This window comes from Coregonus clupeaformis, chromosome 8, assembly GCF_020615455.1.
Source record: "Coregonus clupeaformis isolate EN_2021a chromosome 8, ASM2061545v1, whole genome shotgun sequence".
Taxonomy (NCBI): Eukaryota; Metazoa; Chordata; class Actinopteri; order Salmoniformes; family Salmonidae; genus Coregonus; species Coregonus clupeaformis.
Window position 1 is genome coordinate 53,337,168 of NC_059199.1, and position 20,761 is coordinate 53,357,928.

Sequence of the window (20,761 nt, forward strand, 5' to 3'; positions counted from 1 at the left end):
TTGAGAAGCTTTTGTTATTGACCAAATACTTATTTTCCACCATAATTTGCAAATAAATTCATTAAAAATCCTACAATGTGATTTTCTGGATTTTTTTCCCTCATTTTGTCTGTCATAGTTGACGTGTACCTATGATGAAAATTACAGGCCTCTCTCATCTTTTTAAGTGGGAGAACTTGCACAATTGGTGGCTGACTAAATACTTTTTTTCCCCACTGTACCTTTTTTAAGTATGGTTTTTTATCAATTAGTATATTTGAGTTTAACCACAATATTTGTTGCATTATTTGTTCTGTCGTTTCTGGAGGATTAAATTGAAATTGCAACCAACTTTCTATTGCTTGTTTTAGAAATAGTGATATTTGGGAGATTATTTCCTTTTCAAATAACTGAAAGTGAGAGGTTGTAATCTGAATAAAGGGGAAAAGGCCATTCTTGAACATGGGGTGAGACAATCTTACTAATTTGCTAGAGAACCAGTTCGGATTTAAGTATAACTTTTGTATGACTGAAGCTTTTAGTGATAGGTCTAATGCTTTAATATTTAATCATTTCTGTCCTCCGAATTCATATTCATGATATAAATAGGCCCGTTTAATTTTGTCTGGCTTGCTGTTCCAAATAAAATGGAATATTATTTTCTCATATAATTAAAAAAAAGTGTTTGCTAGGCGTAGGAAAGACCATAAGCAAATAGGTAAACTGGGATAATACTAAAGAGTTCATCAGGGTGATTTTTCCACAAATAGACAGGTATTTACCTTTTCCATGGAGCAAGACCTTATCTATTTTTGCTAACTTTCTATTCAAATTTATTGGAGCGAGATCATTTATTTCATTTGGGATATGTATTCAGAGTATATCCACATCACCATCAGACCATTTTATTGGTAAACTACATTTTATTTTTTAGTGATCCAATACGTAATATAGTACATTTATCATAATTTGGTTGTAATCCAGAGATGTTAGAAAATGTATCTAGATCCTCTATGAGGCTGTGGAGGGATTCAATTTGTGGATTTAAAAGAGAACATGAATCGTCAGCGTACAATGAAACCTTTGTTTTTAAGCCTTGGATTTCTAGCCCCTTGATATTATTGTTGGATCTGATTTTAATAGCTACAATTTCGATGGTTTACTAATCTGGGACCTTCACAGTTCTATGAGACTCTTGAGGTTAATTAATAATTAGAGTTAGCAAAATAATTAACTGGCAAGACAAGAGGAAGAAAAAGAATGAAGGCATAGAGAGATAAAGGGATGGAGACAGACAGACAGACAGACTGGCAGACAGGAAGATAGACAGACAGACAGACAGACAGACAGACAGACAGACAGACAGACAGACAGACAGACAGACAGACAGACTGGCAGACAGACAGACAGGCAGACAGGAAGATAGACAGACAGACAGACAGACAGACAGACAGACAGACAGACAGACAGACTGGCAGACAGGCAGACTGGCAGACAGACAGACTGGCAGACAGACAGACAGACAAACAGACTGGCAGACAGACAGACAGACAGACAGACTGGCAGACAGACAGACAGGCAGACAGGAAGATAGACAGACAGACAGACAGACAGACAGACAGACTGGCAGACTGGCAGACAGACAGACATACATACTAGCAGACAGACAGACTGGCAGACAGGCAGACAGACAGACTGTGTTGACCTAAAATCCCTAAAAGTCCCCACAAGGATAGGAAAGCAAGAACAATTCTCCCTCCTGGGGACATTTCTCACATCCCCATGATGACAAAGGCTATTTTAAGCTTAGGGTGTAGGGTTAGGAGTTAGGTTTAGGGTTTGGGTTAGGGTTACGGGTTAAGGTCAGGGTTAGGGATTAAGGAAAATAGGATTTTGAATGGAAATCCATTTTAGGTCCCCACGAGGATAGAAGATCAAAATGTGTGTGTGTGCGTGAGTGTGCGTGCGTGTGTGTGTGTTTATGTTTCTGTGTGTGTGACAGACAGGGAGAGGGAAAAGAAAAAGAGAGAGATGCTATAATATTATAATATATTTTCATGAATACATTCATTTATCTTTCTAGGACGTGAACAAGTGACGCCATGACGACCGAGATGCAGGAGATTGCCATTACGGAGGAGAAGCCTTTACTTCCGGGTCAGCCCGATCCCGCAAAGGTCAGAGACTGTACACACACCCACATGTATATACAGGACCTCCCACCCTCTGTCATACACACATGCTCGAAACCTCAACTCTCACACATATACACATTAGATACATACCCCCTCCTCTTGCCTCATCATACATACATGCTGTCACACGCTATCTCCAAATGCCGCATACATGCAGGCTGACACATACATGCATATTCTGTATCTTGTGTGTGTATGTGTTTGTGTGTAGTTGCTAGGATGGCTCAGATATGAGAGCTTGGTTGATGTCAAAGCCCTGAGGGTATGTGAGGAGAGGCTCCTCTCTCCCTGATGTTGTTGTACACAGCAGAGCTGGAGAGTATGGTGGAGATTTATACTCTCACTGCTGCCAACTGCTGGCGGTGGACAACTAGGGAAACTCTAGACTCAAAGGCATGAACCAGGGTCATATTAAAAAAATGGCTCGGAGTAGGAGTGCTGATCTGTCCATATAATCATAATTCATATAATAACTGATCCGAAATCACCACTCCTACTCTGAGAATCTTTGTGAATATGAGACCAGGACACATGTTAGTGGGTTGATACTGTGAAATGTCTTTGCCAATGAACAGCTGCAGATATTACTTTCACAATTAGCTTCCCAGGGAGGTTCCCATATGTATTTCACAATGGTCTTGTGTGGCCGGAAATGTGTCTTGTTTTGGCTTCTTTTTTAGTCCTGACCTTTATGGTTTCTATCCATCTTGCTAGGATGCTGAGGCTGCGGCTCGGATACTGTTGGACCAGGGCCAGGTAAGATAGTTTATTTTCCTGTTACTGTATGTACGGTATGTGTGTGCTTGTGTCTCGTGTCACGTGAAAGTATGTTTTCTCAACATATGTTTGTGTGTGTAGGTGTTACATAGTGTATGTAAAAGTATGTTCACTGTGTGTATTAGTGCCTGTATGTTCATATGTGCACGTGTGTGTGTAACTCTCTCAATTCAATTCAATTCAAGGGGCTTTATTGGCATGGGAAACATATGTTTACATTGCCAAAGCAAGTGAAATGGATAAAAAAAAATGAAATAAACAATAAAAAGTGAACAGTAAATATTACAATCACACAAGTTCCAAAAAAAATTAAGACATTTCAAATGTCATATTATGTCTATATACAGTGTTGCAACGATGTGCAAATAGTTAAAGTAAAAAAGGGAAAATGAATAAACATAAATATGGGTTGTATTTACAATGGTGTTTGTTCTTCACTGGTTGCCCTTTTCTTGTGGCAACAGGTCACACATCTTGCTGCTGTAATTGCACACTGTGGTATTTCACCCAATAGATATGGGAGTTTATCAATATTGGATTTGTTTTGGAATTATTTGTGGGTCTGTGTAATCTGAGGGAAATATGTGTCTCTAATATGGTCATACATTTCTCTCTCTCTTTGTCATCCTCCAGGAACACAGTATTGAGACGCCTCATGGTCTCCTCCACGTGACTCTCCATGGAACCTCCAACACACGCCGTCCTGCCATCCTCACATTCCACGATGTGGGCCTAGACAGTGAGTCTCTCTCTCTCTCTCTCTCTCTCTCTCTCTCTCTCTCTCTCTCTCTCTCTCTCTCTCTCTCTCTCTCTCTCTCTCTCTCTCTCTCTCTCTCTCTCTCTCTCTCTCTTAATATGTCTGTCTGTCTGTCTCTCTCTCTTTCTCTCTCTCTCTCTCTCTCTCTCTCTCTCTCTCTCTCTCTCTCTCTCTCTCTCTCTCTCTCTCTCTCTCTCTCTCTCTCTCTCTCTCTCTCTCTCTCTCTCTCTCTCTCTCTCAATTCAATTTAAGGGCTTTATTGGCATGTTAACATTGCCAAAGCAAGTGAAGTAGGTCACACATCTTGCTGCTGTGATGGCACACTGTGGTATTTCACCCAGTAGATAAGGGAGTGGTTTGTTTTCAAATTTTTGTGGATCTGTGTAATCTGAGGGAAATATGTGTCTCTAATATGGTCATACATTTGGCAGGAGGTTAGGAAGTGCAGCTCAGTATCCACCTCATTTTGTGGGCAGTGTGCACATAGCCTGTCTTCTCTTGAGAGCCAGGTCTGCCTACGGTGGCCTTTCTCAATAGCAAGGCTATGCTCACTGAGTCTGTACATAATCAAAGCTTTCCTTAAGTTTGGGTCAGTCACAGTGGTCAGGTATTCTGCCACTGTGTACTCTCTGTTTAGGGCCAAATAGTATTCTAGTTTGCTCAGTTTTCTTGTTAATTCTTTCCAATGTGTCAAGTAATTCTCTTTTAGTTTTCTCATGATTTGGTTGGGTCTAATTGTGTTGTTGTTGTTGTTGGTTAGCGGACCCCAGACCTCACAACCATAAAGGGCAATGGGTTCTATAACTGATTCATTGTAATCCATGTTATGTTCCTTTTGATGGCATAGAAGGCCCTTCTTGCCTTGTCTCTCAGAATGTTCACAGCTTTATGGAAGTTACCTGTGGTGCTGATGTTTAGGCCGAGGTATGTGTAGTTTTTTGTGTGCTAGGGCAACGGTGTCTAGATGGAATTTGTATTTGTGGTCCTGGCAACTGGACCTTTTTTGGATCACCATTATTTTTGTCTTACTGAGATTTACTGTCAGGGCCCAGGTCTGACAGAATCTGTGCAGAAGATCTAGGTGCTGCTGTAGGCCCTCCTTGGTTGGTGACAGAAGCACCAGATCATCAGCAAACAGTAGACATTTGACTTCAGATTCTAGTAGGGTGAGGCCAGGTGCTGCAGACTGTTATAGTGCCCTCACCAATTTGTTGGTATATATGTTGAAGAGGGTGGGTTTTCTGCATCCCTGTCTCACCCCACGGCCCTATGGAAAGAAATGTGTGTGTTTTTTGCCAATTTTAACCGCACACTTATTGTTTGTGTACATGGATTTTATAATGTCGTATGTTTTTCCCCCAACCCCACTTTCCATCAATTTGTATAGCAGACCCTCATGCCAAATTGAGTCAAAAGCTTTTTTGAAATCAACACAGCATGAGAAGACTTTGCCTTTGTTTTGTTTTGTTTGTTTGTCAATTAGGGTGTGCAGGGTGAATATGTGGTCTGTCGTACGGTAATTTGATAAAAAGCCAATTTGACATTTGCTCAGTACATTGTTTTCACTGAGGAAATGAACTAGTCTGCTGTTAATGATAATGCAGAGGATTTTCCCAAGGTTGCTGTTGATGCATATCCCACTGTAGTTATTTGGGTCAAATTTCTATAGTGTATTTCTGTATTGTTTTAGTGATTCACCATAGTGAAGGCGTAGGCTCAGGTTTTCTGGGTCTCTATGTTTTTGGTTGGATAGGTTTCTCAATTTCTTTCTTAGGTTTTTGCATTCTTCATCAAACCATTTGTCACTGTTGTTACTTTTCTTCGGTTTTCTGTTAGAGATTTTTAGATTTGATAGGGAAGCTGAGAGGTCAAATATACTGTTTAGGTTTTCTACTGCCATGTTTACACCTTCACTATTACAGCGGAACGTTTTGTCCAGGAAGTTGTCTAAAAGGGATTGAATTTGTTGTTGCCTAATTGTTTTTTCGGTAGGTTTCGACACTACCTTCCTTTCATCTATAGCATTTCTTTATATTATTCCATTCCTTTGGCTTTGATGCCTCATGATTGAGTATTGCACTGTTCAAGTAGACTGTGATTTTGCTGTGGTCTGATAGGGGTGTCAGTGGGCTGACTGTGAACGCTCTGAGAGACTCTGGGTTGAGGTCAGTGATAAAGTAGTCTACAGTACTACTGCCAAGAGATGAGCTATAGGTGTACCTACCATAGGATTCCCCTCGAAGCCTACCATTGACTTTGTACATACCCAGTGTGCGACAGAGCTGCAGGAGTTGTGACCCGTTTTTGTTGGTTATGTTGTCGTAGTTGTGCCTAGGGGGGCATATGGGGGAGGGAATGCTGTCACTTCCAGGTAGGTGTTTGTCCCCCTGTGTGCTGAGGGTGTCAGGTTCTTGTCCAGTTCTGGCATTTAGGTCGCCACAGACTAGTACATGTCCCTGGGTCTGGAAATGATTGATTTCCCCCTCCAGGATGGAGAAGCTGTCTTCATTAAAGTATGGGGTTTTAGTGGGGGGATATAGGTAGCACACAGGAGGACATTTTTCTCTGTTGAGATAATTTCCTTTTGAATTTCTAGCCAAATGTAAAATGTTCCTGTTTTGATTAATTTAATAGAGTGAGTTAGGTCTGCTCTATACCAAATTAGCATACCCACTGAGTCCCTTCCCTGTTTCACACCTGGTAGTTTGGTGGATGGGACTACCAGCTCTCTGTAACCTAGAGGGCAACCAGTGGGTCCATCTCCTCTATACCATGTTTCTTGTAGGATGACAATGTCTGTATTTCTCTCTCGCTCTCTCTCATTCTCTTACTCTGTCTTTCCCTTTCATCTATCTTTTGTTGTATCCCTTTCCCCGCTCATCCCCTCCAGCAATTTGTCCCCTTTCATTTTGAGTTTCCCCTTTCAGTTCAGTGCCTGGTCTTTCTTCATTTATGCTTTTCATGTTTTGGAAGCTTTTCAAATTTTAACTCTCTCACTTTCTCTCTCTCGCTTTCTCTCTCACTTTCTCTTTCTCGCTTTCTCTCTCTCACTTTCTCTCTCTCTCTCTCGCTTTCTCTCTCTTTCGTTCTCTTTCTCTCTCCCTTTCTCATTTTCTCTCGCTCTCTCACTCTCTCACGCTCTCTCTCTCTCTCTCGCTCTCTCGCTCTCTCGCTCTCTCACTCTCTCTCTCGCCCTTTCTCTCTCTCCCTCTTTCTCTCTCACAGGTAAAAGCTGCTTCTCTCCTCTGTTTAAGTTTGAGGAGATGCAGGAGATAGTGAAAAACTTCACTCTGGTCCACATTGATGCTCCTGGCCAAGAGGAGGGGGCCGCCACCTATCCTATGGGGTATGCATAGCGTGTGTGTGAATGTGTGTGTGTTGTGTGCGTGCGTGCGTGTGTGCATTTGTGTGTGTTAGGGTTGGGCTGTATCCAGATTTTCATAACTTACAGTTTTTCTCAATTGCTAAAACACAATTTCTGAAACCTTGCTCCATTTCCTGAAAACATTAAACACAAAACCTCATCTTCAAGCACTATTTACAAAACCTCTGACTCCTCTCGCAAAATGAAACATTCGCCTCAAAACAGTTTTACCTGTGTTCAAAATCAAACACTGCTCTCAAATCATAAACAAAGTGATCAAAATGATATACACTCTCAAGCAGTCAGTAAACAATACACCGAAAAATAGAAAACACATTGTTCAAAACATACAGTTCTCAGGGAAAAGTACATTTTTAATCTCAAAACAAATTTCATATTTTTCCGTCATTGTCTTTTGATGAACGAAAACATGTTCTATCATAGTAGCTCAAAATTGATCAGAAATTACTACTCTGCTTTGCTCTTTTGCAATTTAGTTTTTTGTTCTTCCTCCTCCTTGTACCCCTATTTTTACAGTACTGTACCCTGCATCTCACAAACTTGTCCTTTGTCTCTGTGATACTGTAATTCTTGTTCTTTGTTGATATGAACCTGCAACCAGTCAATATCTATTGAGCAGTCAGTACTGTTAACAAATGGAAAGCACAATGTTCAGGGCCATACAATTTGTCCATTGTACAGTATACAGTAATCTCTGAAGCTGGAGACTCTTATCTCCCTCAATAACTTTAAGCATCAGTTGTCAGAGCACCTTACCGATCACTGCACCTGTACACAGCCCATCTGAAATTAGCCCACCCAACTACCTCATCCCTATATTGTTATTTATTTTGCTCTTTTGCACCCCAGTATTTCTATTTGCACATCATCTCTTGCACATCTAGCATTCCAGTGTTAATACTATTGTAATTATTCTGCACTATAGCCTATTTATTGCCTTACCTCCATAACTTGCTACATTTGCACACACTGTATATATATTTTCTGTTGTATTTCTGACTTTATGTTTTTTTTTACCCCATATGTAACTCTGTGTTGTTTTTATTGCACTACTTTGCTTTATCTTGGCCAGGTCGCAGTTGTAAATGAGAACCTGTTCTCAACTGGCTTACCTGGTTAAATAAAGGTGAAATAAAAAAAATAAAAAAAGCCTACAATGCACTGTACTACAGTTTACAATATTAAAAGGGACAAAAATCAAAGGAGTAAACGTGATCAATGTGCTTCTTCTTGTCTTTGGGCTGGGTCAGGCCAGAGCACTTCGTCAACATCACAAGCAATATTGTCCTCCTGAGGCAACGGGGGAAGAAGCCTCTTGTGTGCCGTATCCAGCCCTGACATGATTCCTCACCTATATCACCACAGGCTAAATCCATGGCTTGCAGCAGATTTACTCTGGTGTAGGGTTGTCTATCATACACTTTCCATCTCCAAGAGGAGAAAAACTCCTCAATCGGATTCAGGAAAGGCGAGTATGGAGGGAGGTACAAGTTCATCAACTGCCCATTGATGTTAATCCATTCCCTTACCTGAGCAGCTCGGTGGAAACTGACATTGTCCCACACTATCACATAGGTGGGAATGGGATTCTCATTTAGCTCTTGACCCTGCTGCTCTTGAACCTGCTGCTCAAATAAAATATCTCTTAGATTGGCAATAAATCTTAGAAGGTGCTGGGTGTTATATGGCCCGAGTGTAACATGGTGATGTAGAACACCATGGTTGCTGATAGCAGCACAGATTGTGACATTGCCACCTCGTTGACCAGGGACTTCAACAATGGCCCTCTGTCCAATCATGTTTCGGCCTCTCCTTCTCCTCTTTGTTAGATTGAAGCCTGCTTCATCGACAAAGATGAACTCATGGGGTCTGTCCAAGGATTCCAAGTCAAATATTGTCTGTGTAGAAATACAATATACTGTATGTAGGATTTTGTAAGTCGTACAGAGACAGTGCTATACTGTAGAGTACAATTAGGCCTACTGTATGCACTTCTGATTCACATACATTGTATGTACTGAAGAGTAATGTCATTCACATAGTATGTGTTAGTACTGTAGACAATCTGGATTACAGTAAATGTTTCTGAATGTACACTAACTTGCACATACTGAGCTCGCAGTTCTTTCACCCTTGGTGAGTTGCGCTCAAAAGGTACTCTGTATACTTGTTTAATTCCCATCCTGTTACGATGGAGGACACGGTCAATTGTGGAAATGCTCACACTGTCGATTCCCTGGAAGTGTGTGTTGTCTTGTATCACTCGTTCCTGGATTTCTCTGAGTCGTATTGCATTATCTTGAAGGACCATGCCAACTATAACGGCCTCTTGCTCCTGAATGAATATAGCTGTCCTTCCACCTGCATGTGGCAGCCTTGCAATTCTACAAAAAGTAGCTGTGCAGTTACAAAACATATTCATGCAGTACAATACATACAGTGATTAACTTTACAAATGTCTATTGAAACAGCTGCAAATAGTGTAGTACAGTACATTTGCAATTACAAAAATACAGTAGTATACTGTACCTGTTCTCTTCTCTGAATGTCCTTACTATGGTGGACACAAAAGTCCTGCTTCCCTCATTGTCAGTCCATGGACAAGAACATGGTCTATGACTGTTGCTCGAATTTCATCAGATATTTCCACTCTTTGTCTTCCTCTTCCTCTTCCTCCTCCTCTTCCTCTTTCTTGCCCTCCTCCTCCTCTTCCTCCTCGTCGCCCACCTCGCATACGCACTCGTCCTCGTCCTCTCACATTGTTTCTTCTATCCATTCTCAGACTTTCTCCTTCCCACCTTCAACAACCTGTTTGCTCTCTGAACTGGCTTATATTGGTTGTGTCGCATCATTTGACACAGGTTAAATCAATTTTGAGTGGTTGTGTTCAATCAATGACATGTGTTCTCTATTTGTATTTGATTGTTGCCACTTGTGTTTACCAGTATGGATGACATGTGCATTAGAGTGCAGAATGTGTTTTGAGAATGAGAATGTGTTTAGAGTTTTGCTGAAAAGTCTAAGTGAGATCTGCAAATTGTGTTTTACCATGTGAAATAGTTTAAGGTATTGACAACAGACTGCATAATTAGCTAAATGAGTCCAGGCAACTGAGAACTTTGTTCAGCCAATGGATTTGAGTGTTTTAGCAATTGAGAAAAACTATAATACTGTTACTGTACCATACTGGGGCATACGGTATTAACGTTAGTGCACACCAGGGGCGCCTTTTCTTTCCAAACGTTTTTTAAAAACAAAATTTATGCTAACAAAGTACTAGGGAATTCCCATAGCGGACGCTAGCTTAATGCTAACAAGTGCAAGCAAACATAAACTAAATGCAAGGACAGACAACCCAGCTCATAAAGTTATACAACTATCTCAAAAGGCTACTCACACTTGATCCAGGAGGAGATTGATTGTCTCTGCTGTAACCATTAAGCTTGATCTTGCAAGCTAGCCACCTATAGCTAGCAAGTTAGCAAACCAAATGGATAGCTGGAGCCCTGAGCAGGAGGACATGTATTTGGCACATTTTAGATAGCTAGTTAACGTTTAGCTGGAAAACATTAGTATTGAATTTCAAGTTTATCTTGAAACTTCCGTTTGCTCCATGTGAGAAAACATACCATGTGACTGGCTCAATTTATTTTGTATATTTTTGTTGACGGTATTGAAAATCATACAGTCAGTATTTCAAAATACCTCACTATGTACAGTATACCGCCTACGCCTAGTGTGTGTGAGTGTGAGTGTGTGTGTGTGTGTATTTAATAAACATATGTTCCCGCTCATGTTTTTTAGATACCAGTATCCATCCATGGAACAAATTGCAGAGATGATCCCTGCAGTCCTGACATATTTCAAGTGAATCAGACTTATTTCATCATCATTACATAATACTCACTTGTTTACCAGCATGTCCACCGTAATCGTTATTTTATTTTATAACGTAGTATTCACAAACATCTGCAATACAGACATGTTGGCACTAATAGAATATCTGTCACTAAGTTTGTACTCTCTCACTGTTCTAGTTTCCGTACTGTCATCGGAGTTGGAGTGGGAGCTGGGGCTTACATTCTCTCCAGGTTCACAGTGAGTGTCTGATTTCACCTTGTCATGTTACTGCCCCATGTATCAGTTCATACAGCTGCCCTGTGAAAAATCACAGTGTACCATTCTGTTAGCTTCTGTTATGCAGTCTCTTGGTAGTCTGTGCATTGAACTAACATGGGTTAGCATATATTTGCTATATGGTGGCCCTCCTGTAGCTCAGTTGGTAGAGCATGGCGCTTGCAACGGCCGGGTTGTGGGTTCGTTTCCCATGGGGGACCAGTATGAAAAATGTATGCACTCACTAACTGTATGTCGCTCTGGATAAGAGCATCTGCTAAAATGACTAAAACATTTTTTTTAATGGTGCTCTCCACAGTGTATACCAATGCTTGCTTCTTTTTGTCAATTCATACAATTCAACAGTCTCAATGTACAATTTACTTATTTTTTCTCTCTCTCTTTCATTCTCTCTCCTCCGCCCTCTCAGATGGCCCACCCAGACTCAGTTGAAGGTCTCGTTCTCGTCAACATCGACCCTCAGGCTAGAGGGTGGATGGACTGGGCTGCCCAGAAGGTTACTGTCTCTTCAATATGCTTAATCTTAATTTGAGCCACTTTGCCATACTGGAAATTACAAACTTTAGCCTTTTTAAGACTCAAATATACTACAAGTTTGCATTTCCTGCCATGCAGGAAAATTCTCAGCAACAAAGGAGTGATCAAATTAAGATCCTACATCTGTATAATACAGGCAAGATTAGTATTAAATATTATCATTATCATCACTCAGAAGCCCAGAGGATTTTTGAATATGTTCATGAGTACTAGCAGCATTTCCATCAATTTGACTTTTAGATTCAATATCAATCCAATATCCTATTCAATATCACCATTACTCTTCTGTGTTGTTGTGTTGACATCTACATTACAATTCAAGTAGATACTCAATTACCAGTACATATATCCATTACTCTTGATCTAGCAGTTAATAAACAGTCATTACTGTCTTGGACAATGGGATATTTTGATTTTGACCATTTGATAAAGTAACATTTAGATGAGGAAAATACATAGTGGAATTGTATTCATGCTGGTTTTACTGTACATATGATATTGACTGAGCTGTTATTGATTTGTCCTAACTATACCCCTCTCTCTCTCTCTCTCTCTCTCTCTCTCTCTCTCTCTCTCTCTCTCTCTCTCTCTCTCTCTCTCTCTCTCTCTCTCTCTCTCTCTCTCTCTCTCTCTCTCTCTCTCTCTCTCTCTCTCTCTCTCTCTCTCTCTCTCTCTCTCTCTCTCTCTCTCTCTCTCTGTCTCCCTTTATTTCTCTCTCCCTCTCTATCTCTCTTTCTTTCTGTCTCCAGATCACTACCCTGACATCCTCCCTCACAGAGCAGATCCTGAGTCATCTCTTCAGTCAGGTGTGTGTGTGTGCGTGCTTGCGCCCGTGCGTGCATATGTGTGCGTGTGTCTGTGTGTGCGTGGGTGGTATCAAAGTCTGTGTGTGTTATCATAGACTGGAACCCTATGTGTGTTTTTTGACTATGGAGCTATTTTCTTGATCTTATAAAACTCACATTGTTATTGTATCATTTCTGTCTTGTTTTATAGGAGGAGATGTCAGCTAATGCAGACCTGGTGAAGTCACACAGAGATCGCATCTCTAAAGCCCCCAACCTCATCAACATCGAGCTTTTCTGGAGGGGCTACAACAGGTACATACACACACAGACACACATACACACACTGGACACACACACACACACACACACACACACTGGACACACACACACTGGACACACACACACCGACACACACACACACACACACTGGACACACACACACACACATTGGACACACACACACACACACTGGACACACACACACACACTGGACTCTCACACACTGAACACACACACACACACACATTGGACACACACACACACACATTGGACACACACACACACACTGGACACACTGGACACACACACACACTGGACACACACACACACACACTGGACACACTGGACACACACTGGACACACTGGACACACACACACACTGGACACACACACACACACACACACACACACTGGACACACACACACACTGGACACACACACACACACACTGGACACACACACACACTGGACACACACACACACACACACACACAGGCACACATGCACGCATGCACACACACACACACACACACACACACACACACACACACACACACACACACACACACTAACAAACCTACAATAGTGTAACCTTCCTTTCCTCTTTTCCAGCCGCAGAGATCTGATCATTGACCGTACCAGTAACTTCAAGTAAGCATTTCACCATAATAATAATATAATAATAATATGCCATTTAGCAGACGCTTTTATCCAAAGCGACTTACAGTCATGTGCGCATACATGTTTTACGTATGGGTGGTCCCGGGGACCCACTACCCTGGCGTTACAAGCGCCATGCTCTACCAATTGAGCTACAGAGGACCATCAAACCACTTACATCTGCTGTGACAATAGTATGGAATAGGTCTCTCACTCTTTCCATTGAATATACCTAAGAGTCTCTCTGTCTCTCTCAATCTATCTCTCTGTCTCTTCTCTTTCTCAGGTGTCCTGTGATGCTGGTGGTTGGGGATCAGGCACCTTATGAGGAGGCTGCTGTACGTTTTCTACATTATATATTTTAATGTAGGCCAACCATGTAGCCATCGAACACACCCAGGTAAAGCGAATGTAGTGATGTTGATTAATTCACATTTTCCCCTCCATGTCCACCAGGTGGAGTGCAACAGCAAACTGGACCCAACAACAACCTCATTCCTCAAGGTACTCATCACCCCCTCATTCATCAAAAAAAAAAACACACACACAAGCCATTTTCCTCAGGCATTCAGTTGCTACTAAACACTAAATTATCCACATCTTCTTCCTCAGATGGCAGATGCTGGTGGTCTTCCCCAGCTTACCCAGGTAAGACACATTAAACATGCCAAGTCGTTAAATATATATATATATATTTAGTTCACACAAGTTGTGAATTTAACATGTGTTGTGGTGCCAATACAGAAATACAGCACGTATCATGATGAATACAACTAACCATCCAGTAACTATTGTAATTCCTGCATGTCCATGTTATTGTACAAATATCGATTTTATATAACATATTTTATGGATAAAATGTAATGTACCTTCTGTGTTTGCTTACAGCCCAGCAAACTGACCGAGGCTTTCAAGTACTTCATCCAGGGGATGGGCTACAGTAAGTTTGCCTTAGTTTGTAATATGTGGCTATGACGACCTACTGTGACCTTTTGTGTTACTGTCTCTCTGTATTAATCGAATTATCCTCCCTCTCCCCCTCTCTCGCTCTTTTTCCCCCTCCCTCTTGCTCCCTCTCCTTCTACCACAGTGGCATCGTCCGTCATGACCCGTCTGTCTCGTTCGCGCACCACCTCGCTGTCTTCCTCGTACTCCATGGAGGGGGAGCGCGAGCGTTCTCGTACCCTGTCTCAGAGTTCTCAGGGTGGGCAGATGCCCCCCAGCCCCTCCCATACCATGGAGGTGTCCTGCTGAAGAGAGAGAGAGAGAGAAAGAGAGAGAGAGAGAGACAGAGAATGAGAGTTTGTGTGTGAGAGAGAGAGAGAGATAGAGAGAGGAATGGAGAGAGAGGTGGATTTAGAGAGGAATGGAGAGAGAGGGATGGGTGGAGGGCGGAGGACCAGCTGAGAGAGAGAGAGGGAGAGAGAGAGAGAGAGAGTGTGTTCTGGGAACGTGAATGTAAAGGAGAGGGAGAGTGAAAGACAGTTACTTAAACACTGTCATTTATGAATCTCTTCACCCAGAAAGCGAAGGATAGAGGGAATGGATAAACGAAAAAAGGAAGTATTTAGGAACAAGGGAGGGAATATAGGGAAAAGGGTAGCAAGGAAAGGGCGTTTTAGGGGCGTCAGCCAGTCCTCTCTCTCCTTCTATCGGAACATCTGCAGCCAATAGAGCCTATTAACCTAGAGAGTGGAATGGCCTGTAGTGATCTCACCTTAGTGTTCACCAGTAGTAATAATTATGATAATGGGAAAGATTGTGATGATATTAACACTATTAATAATGACAATGACAATAATGTCATAGTAATATTATTATTTTTTAAATCTCTTTATTTTTAAAGTATGAAATAGAAGGGAAAAAAGACTATAGCAGAAATACTTAAACTGAAAATGTGTGTCTGTCAACTCTAATAAAAAAAGTGGTTTTTTTTTGTTTATTTTACATTGTTTATTTTTGTAACCTGCCTCAGTGAAGGCGTGAAGTTTCTCATTGGTCACTTGATCCTTAACCATAGCAACGGCCAGTGAGAGTCTACTTCCTCCTTGCTGTTGCCAGGTAGATCATTTCTTCCATTGGCCCTGTTTAAAAGTGACTGTAATTTTTGTTCCCATGAGGGGCTTGGGTTGGGCGGGTAGGGTGTGTGTGTGTGGTCATTTGACTGTGTGGAGTATCTATACCTGATCTGATTTCAGCCCATGTGAAAATAGACTAGATGTTTCCTTTTTCTTTTATATGCGATGAGTTTGTTGGTACGTGTGTGTGTTTGTGATGTAACTGATGGGTGAGGATGATGATGAAGATGAGGACGGATGATGAAGAGTGACCTTGTTAGAGTGAGTGAACTCCTATACTAGTAAATCAGTAACAAGTGCTTCCAATGCTGATGGCAGTTCCAGACTTGACCATCAACAAGGTGAAGAATCTGTCGATGTGCCCTTGAGCAAGGCACTTAACTCTAATTTACTCCAGGGGCTCTCTACTACTATGGCTGACCCTGTAAAAATAACATATTCTTTGGGGGTCACTGTGCTATTGGGTTTATGATGACATACGTGTACCTGCATACATACACTACTAACATATCAAAGAGATAAGTTAGCTAATACCTTCTTGAACAAGCATGCTGTACGTGTTGTGTGATCGCTAGATGTAGGTGTTGCATAGCCCTAGAGTGATGCACTGATCATGACTGATAGTTGAAAGCACCAATAGCATGTCTGTGTGTCAGACTGACAGCTGAGAGAACCAATAGCATGTCTGAAGTAGGACCTATGTAGGAGCTATTGTTCTAGAAGATGTGAGCGGGAATTAATGCTATCTGTAATTCTGTCATGCAGTGGAAGGTACTGGGTAGAGAGTGTGAATAAGGCATTATTTAAGTTGTGTGTGTGCTTGTTTGTAAGTATGTTTATTTGAAAGCTCTCAAACCTTCTAAGCACAATTTAAGATCATGTAAGTCGCTCTGGATAAGAGCGTCTGCTAAATGACTAAAAATTTTAAATGTTAAGAGGAGAGGTGAGGAAAGGACACCCACTGTCCCATTGGACCTTCTTATGATCTGCCAACAGGGTATAGCCAGCTACTACACCCTGAACCCTAAACCTAGAATCCTGACTGTCCACGCTCATTTTACATTTTAGTCATTTAGCAGACACTCTTATCCAGAGCAATTAGGGTTAAGTGCCTTGCTCAAGGGCACAACGGCAGATTTGCACCTAGCCAGCTCGAGGGTTCGAACCAGCGACCTTTCGGTTACTGGCCCAACGCTCTTAACCACTAGGCTACCTGCCGCCCAGCAGTTGTACTATAGGAACTGTTCTCTGTGTGTACGAATCACAGTTAGAGCTGAAGTGTTATAGACTCAAAATCTATGCTCATAACTGTTTTCTAGGAATGTAATATTATCATGATTTAAAACCTAAAAGACTAAAAGTATTACGATAGCAGCACATCCATGTGGAGCTCAACACTGCCCTGATCCAAACCAATGGACAGAACACACTGTTGAAGGACCCAATTAGAACAAAAAACACTTAGAGAGCTGTGTGTATGTTTTTGAGTTTGTGTGTGTGTGTATGTGTGTGTGTGAGAGAGAGTGTGTGCTTGTCTGTTTGGATTCTGTAGTTGTGCGCAGTCATTCATAATGGCGTATGTCGCATTTAAAAAAAGTATGACTTTGAACTTTCCAAACCTGTTTGAGGTTTGCTTGTTTCTTTCCGTTTCTCTACAGAGCTCCTCCCCCTACATCACTTTCTTATACATTTAGTAGAGCGGGTTGGATGGTTGATGATATTGAAGAATCTGAGGTTAAGTCGGATGAGAAGGGTATTTTGATGATGATGGTGGTGGTGATGGTGATGATATTTCTAGATATTAACAGGAATGTTATGTTGACGATGAGGAGAAGGGTGATGAAGACTGAAGAATAGAAGGAATGATTAGGCTCCTCCCAGTCTTGCATTGAGAATCAACCAATCTGGCATGGTGTACCAAAAAAAAAGAAAACGGGTGAAGCTTAATAGTTTACCAAGAAAAGGGGGTGGAACTTATTGTTTGAGTGGACTAGGGCTGTGTGAATGTACATTTGTCCATTTATTTTCTGTTTATTCTTGTTTTTCCTTCGATCATATTATTTTTCCAACTTTATTTTGGACAATTTTGTTTTACTACGTGAAGTGTTAGTTTCCCGTCCCAGTTAGAGCACAAGTTAGACAACAGTGTGTTAGTTCTTGTGTAAAAAGGAAGAATAATAGAAATCATTAACATAAAAAAGTTAAAGAATAACAAAATACAATCAAACATACTTGTGTGGCTAATTTGTCTGTATAATTCAATGAACAACCTAAAAAATGTAATAATATTAAAAGAAGAAGAAAGAAGAAATCTTGACTATGTTATTTTTTCATTATTAGTCAAATGGGTGGTATTAAAAATGGCATTGGAGTGAGTTTAAGTAAGAGAGAAGATTGGGAATTGCTTGTAAAAAAATTAATATATATATATATATATATATATATATATATATATATATATATATATATACAGCACCAGTCAAAAGCTTGGACACACCTACTCATTCAAGGGTTTTTCTTCATTTTTACTATTTTCTACATTGTAGAATAATAGTGAAGACATCAAAACGATGAAATAACACATATGGAATCATATAGTAACCAAAAAAGTGTTAAACAAATCAAAATATATTTTAGATTTTAGATTCTTCAAATAGCCACCCTTTGCCTTGATGACAGCTTTACACATGCTTGGCATTCTCTCAACCAGCTTCATGAGGAATGCTTTTCCAACAGTCTTGAAGGAGTTCCCACATATGCTGAGCACTTGTTGGCTGCTTTTCCTTCACTCTGCGGTCACACTCATCCCAAACCATCTCAATTGGTTTGAGGCCGGGTGATTGTGGAGGCCAGGTCATCTGATGCAGCACTCCATCACTCTCCTTCTTGGTCAAATAGCCCTTACACAGCCTGGAGGTGTGTTTTGGGTCAGTGTCCTGTTGAAAAACAAAAGATAGTCCCACTAAGCGCAAACCAGATGGGATGGCGTATCACTGCAGAATGCTGTGGTAACCATGCTGGTTAAGTGTGCCTTGAATTCTAAATAAATCACAGACAGTGTCACCAGCAAAGCACCCCCACACCATCACACCTCCTCCGCCATGCTTCACGGTGGGAACCACGAATGCGGAGATCATCCGTTCACCTACTCTGTGTCTCACAAAGACACAAATCTCCAAAAGGACAGATTTCCACCCGTCTAATGTCCATTGCTCTTGTTTCTTGGCCCAAGCAAGTATTTTATTCGTATTGGTGTCCTTTAATAGTGGTTTCTTTGCAGAAATTCGACCATGAAGGCCTGATTCACACAGTCCCCTCTGAACAGTTGATGTTGAGCCCATTTCAGATCAAATCAAATCAAATCAAATTTTATTGGTCACATGCGCCGAATACAACAGGTGCAGACATTACAGTGAAATGCTTACTTACAGCCCTTAACCAACAGTGCATTTATTTTAAACAAAAAAAGTAAGAATAAAACAACAACAATTTGGGCTGCAATCTGAGGTTTAGTTAACTCTAATTAACTTATCCTCTGCAGCAGAGGTAACTCTGGGTCTTCCTTTCCTGTGGCAGTCCTCATGAGAGCCAGTTTCATTATAGCACTTGATGGTTTTTGCGACTGCACTTGAAGAAACTTTAAAAATTCTTGAAATTTTCCGGATTGACTGACCTTCATGTCTTAAAGTAATGATGTACTGTCGTTTCTCTTTGCTTATTTGAGCTGTTCTTGCCATAATATGGACTTGGTCTTTTACCAAATAGGGCTATCTTCTGTATACCACCCGTACCTTGTCACAACACAACTGATTGGCTCAAACGCATTAAGAAGGAAAGAAATTCCACAAATGAACACCTGTTCATTGAAATGCATTCCAGGTGATTACCTCATGAAGCTGGTTGAGAGAATGCCAAGAGTGTGCAAAGCTGTCATCAAGGCAAAGGGTGGCTACTTTGAAGAATCTCAAATATAAACACTTTTTTGGTTACTACATGATTCCATATGTGTTATTTCATAGTTTTGATGTCTTCACATATATTCTACAATGTAGAAAACAGTAAAAATAAAGAATAACCCTTGAATGAGTAGGTGTGTCCAAACATTTGACTAGTACTGTATATATATACTGAACAAAAATATAAACGCAACATGCAACAATTTCAAATATTTTACTGAGTTACAGTTCATAAGAAAATCAGTCAATAGAAATAAATGAATTATGCCCTAATCTACAGATTTCACGACTGGGCACGGGCACAGCCATGGGTGGGCCTGGGAGGGTATAGACCTACCTACTTGGGAGCCAGGCCCACCCACTGGAGAGCCAGGCCCAGCCACTGGGGAGCCAGGCTGAGTTTTTACCCACAAAAGGGCTTTATTACAGACAGTCATTTGAGAGAAATAAGCTTTTTGTGTGTATATACAATTTTGGGATCTTTTATTTCAGCTCATGAAACATGGGACCTACACTTTATATGTTGCGTTCATATTTTTTTATATTTTTGTTCAGTGAATTAATGAATGTCTATTGTGTGTATGTTTATGTTCGAGAACAGCTATGACCAAGCCACAGTTTTGCCTTCCGCTGTACTTATCCATATACAGTACCTTTTCTGTTGCTGTTGCTCACCTCATTGCTAACACACACAACACACTGCATTTTTCTACAGACAACAATATAAGGACCTGAGGCCTCATTTATAACCGTTGCGTAAATTTTACACTAAATATCTGCCTGCGCTATTTCCGAAAAGACTGCGCACGCACAGAAATATTGAAATGGCGCACGCCATACATACGCATGTTTCCTATTATAAATCAGACCTGTCGGAAAACTGTGCACGCGTGAAGGAGCATTATAACTCTGCCTGAATAACGCCCATCATTCACCTTTTATGGTGACAATAACACCCTTATTTGCTGTATACTTTGGACATTTTTGGAATTAGGCCAAGACAGTATTTCTAAAGGAAATATCAATGGCAAACTTGATCAAATGTTTTTGGAGGTTGTTTTTTGTTTTAAAAAATAAAAAAACAAATATTAACCCATCCCTCTTCACATATATTTTGAATTTTTTTATTCACAGCTTTTCTGCTACATATACATACATTTTACATACATGGTACTTTTATATAAAGCAATCACATAACAATAATACATTACCAAACAAAAGCGCTTTAATCCC

The 20,761-nt window shown here is 40.8% G+C and overlaps 1 protein-coding gene across 2 annotated transcripts in view; it reads left to right on the forward strand.

Annotated features, from left to right (window-relative positions):
- The window catches only part of LOC121571345 (protein NDRG2), a 41,828-nt gene extending 27,008 nt beyond the window's left edge, over positions 1–14,820 (forward strand). For both annotated transcript variants that reach the window (XM_041882754.2, XM_041882753.2), the window contains exons 2-16: positions 2,063–2,156; positions 2,889–2,930; positions 3,585–3,690; positions 6,934–7,054; positions 10,898–10,960; positions 11,131–11,191; positions 11,640–11,726; positions 12,517–12,573; positions 12,764–12,867; positions 13,447–13,485; positions 13,781–13,832; positions 13,951–13,998; positions 14,107–14,142; positions 14,383–14,434; positions 14,585–14,820. In XM_041882754.2, coding sequence (XP_041738688.1) covers positions 2,082–2,156; positions 2,889–2,930; positions 3,585–3,690; positions 6,934–7,054; positions 10,898–10,960; positions 11,131–11,191; positions 11,640–11,726; positions 12,517–12,573; positions 12,764–12,867; positions 13,447–13,485; positions 13,781–13,832; positions 13,951–13,998; positions 14,107–14,142; positions 14,383–14,434; positions 14,585–14,748 — 1,107 coding nt within the window. In that variant the 5' untranslated portion in view covers positions 2,063–2,081 and the 3' untranslated portion in view covers positions 14,749–14,820. The remainder of the gene's footprint in view (positions 1–2,062; positions 2,157–2,888; positions 2,931–3,584; positions 3,691–6,933; positions 7,055–10,897; positions 10,961–11,130; positions 11,192–11,639; positions 11,727–12,516; positions 12,574–12,763; positions 12,868–13,446; positions 13,486–13,780; positions 13,833–13,950; positions 13,999–14,106; positions 14,143–14,382; positions 14,435–14,584) is intronic.
- Positions 14,821–20,761: the final 5,941 nt, after the last annotated feature.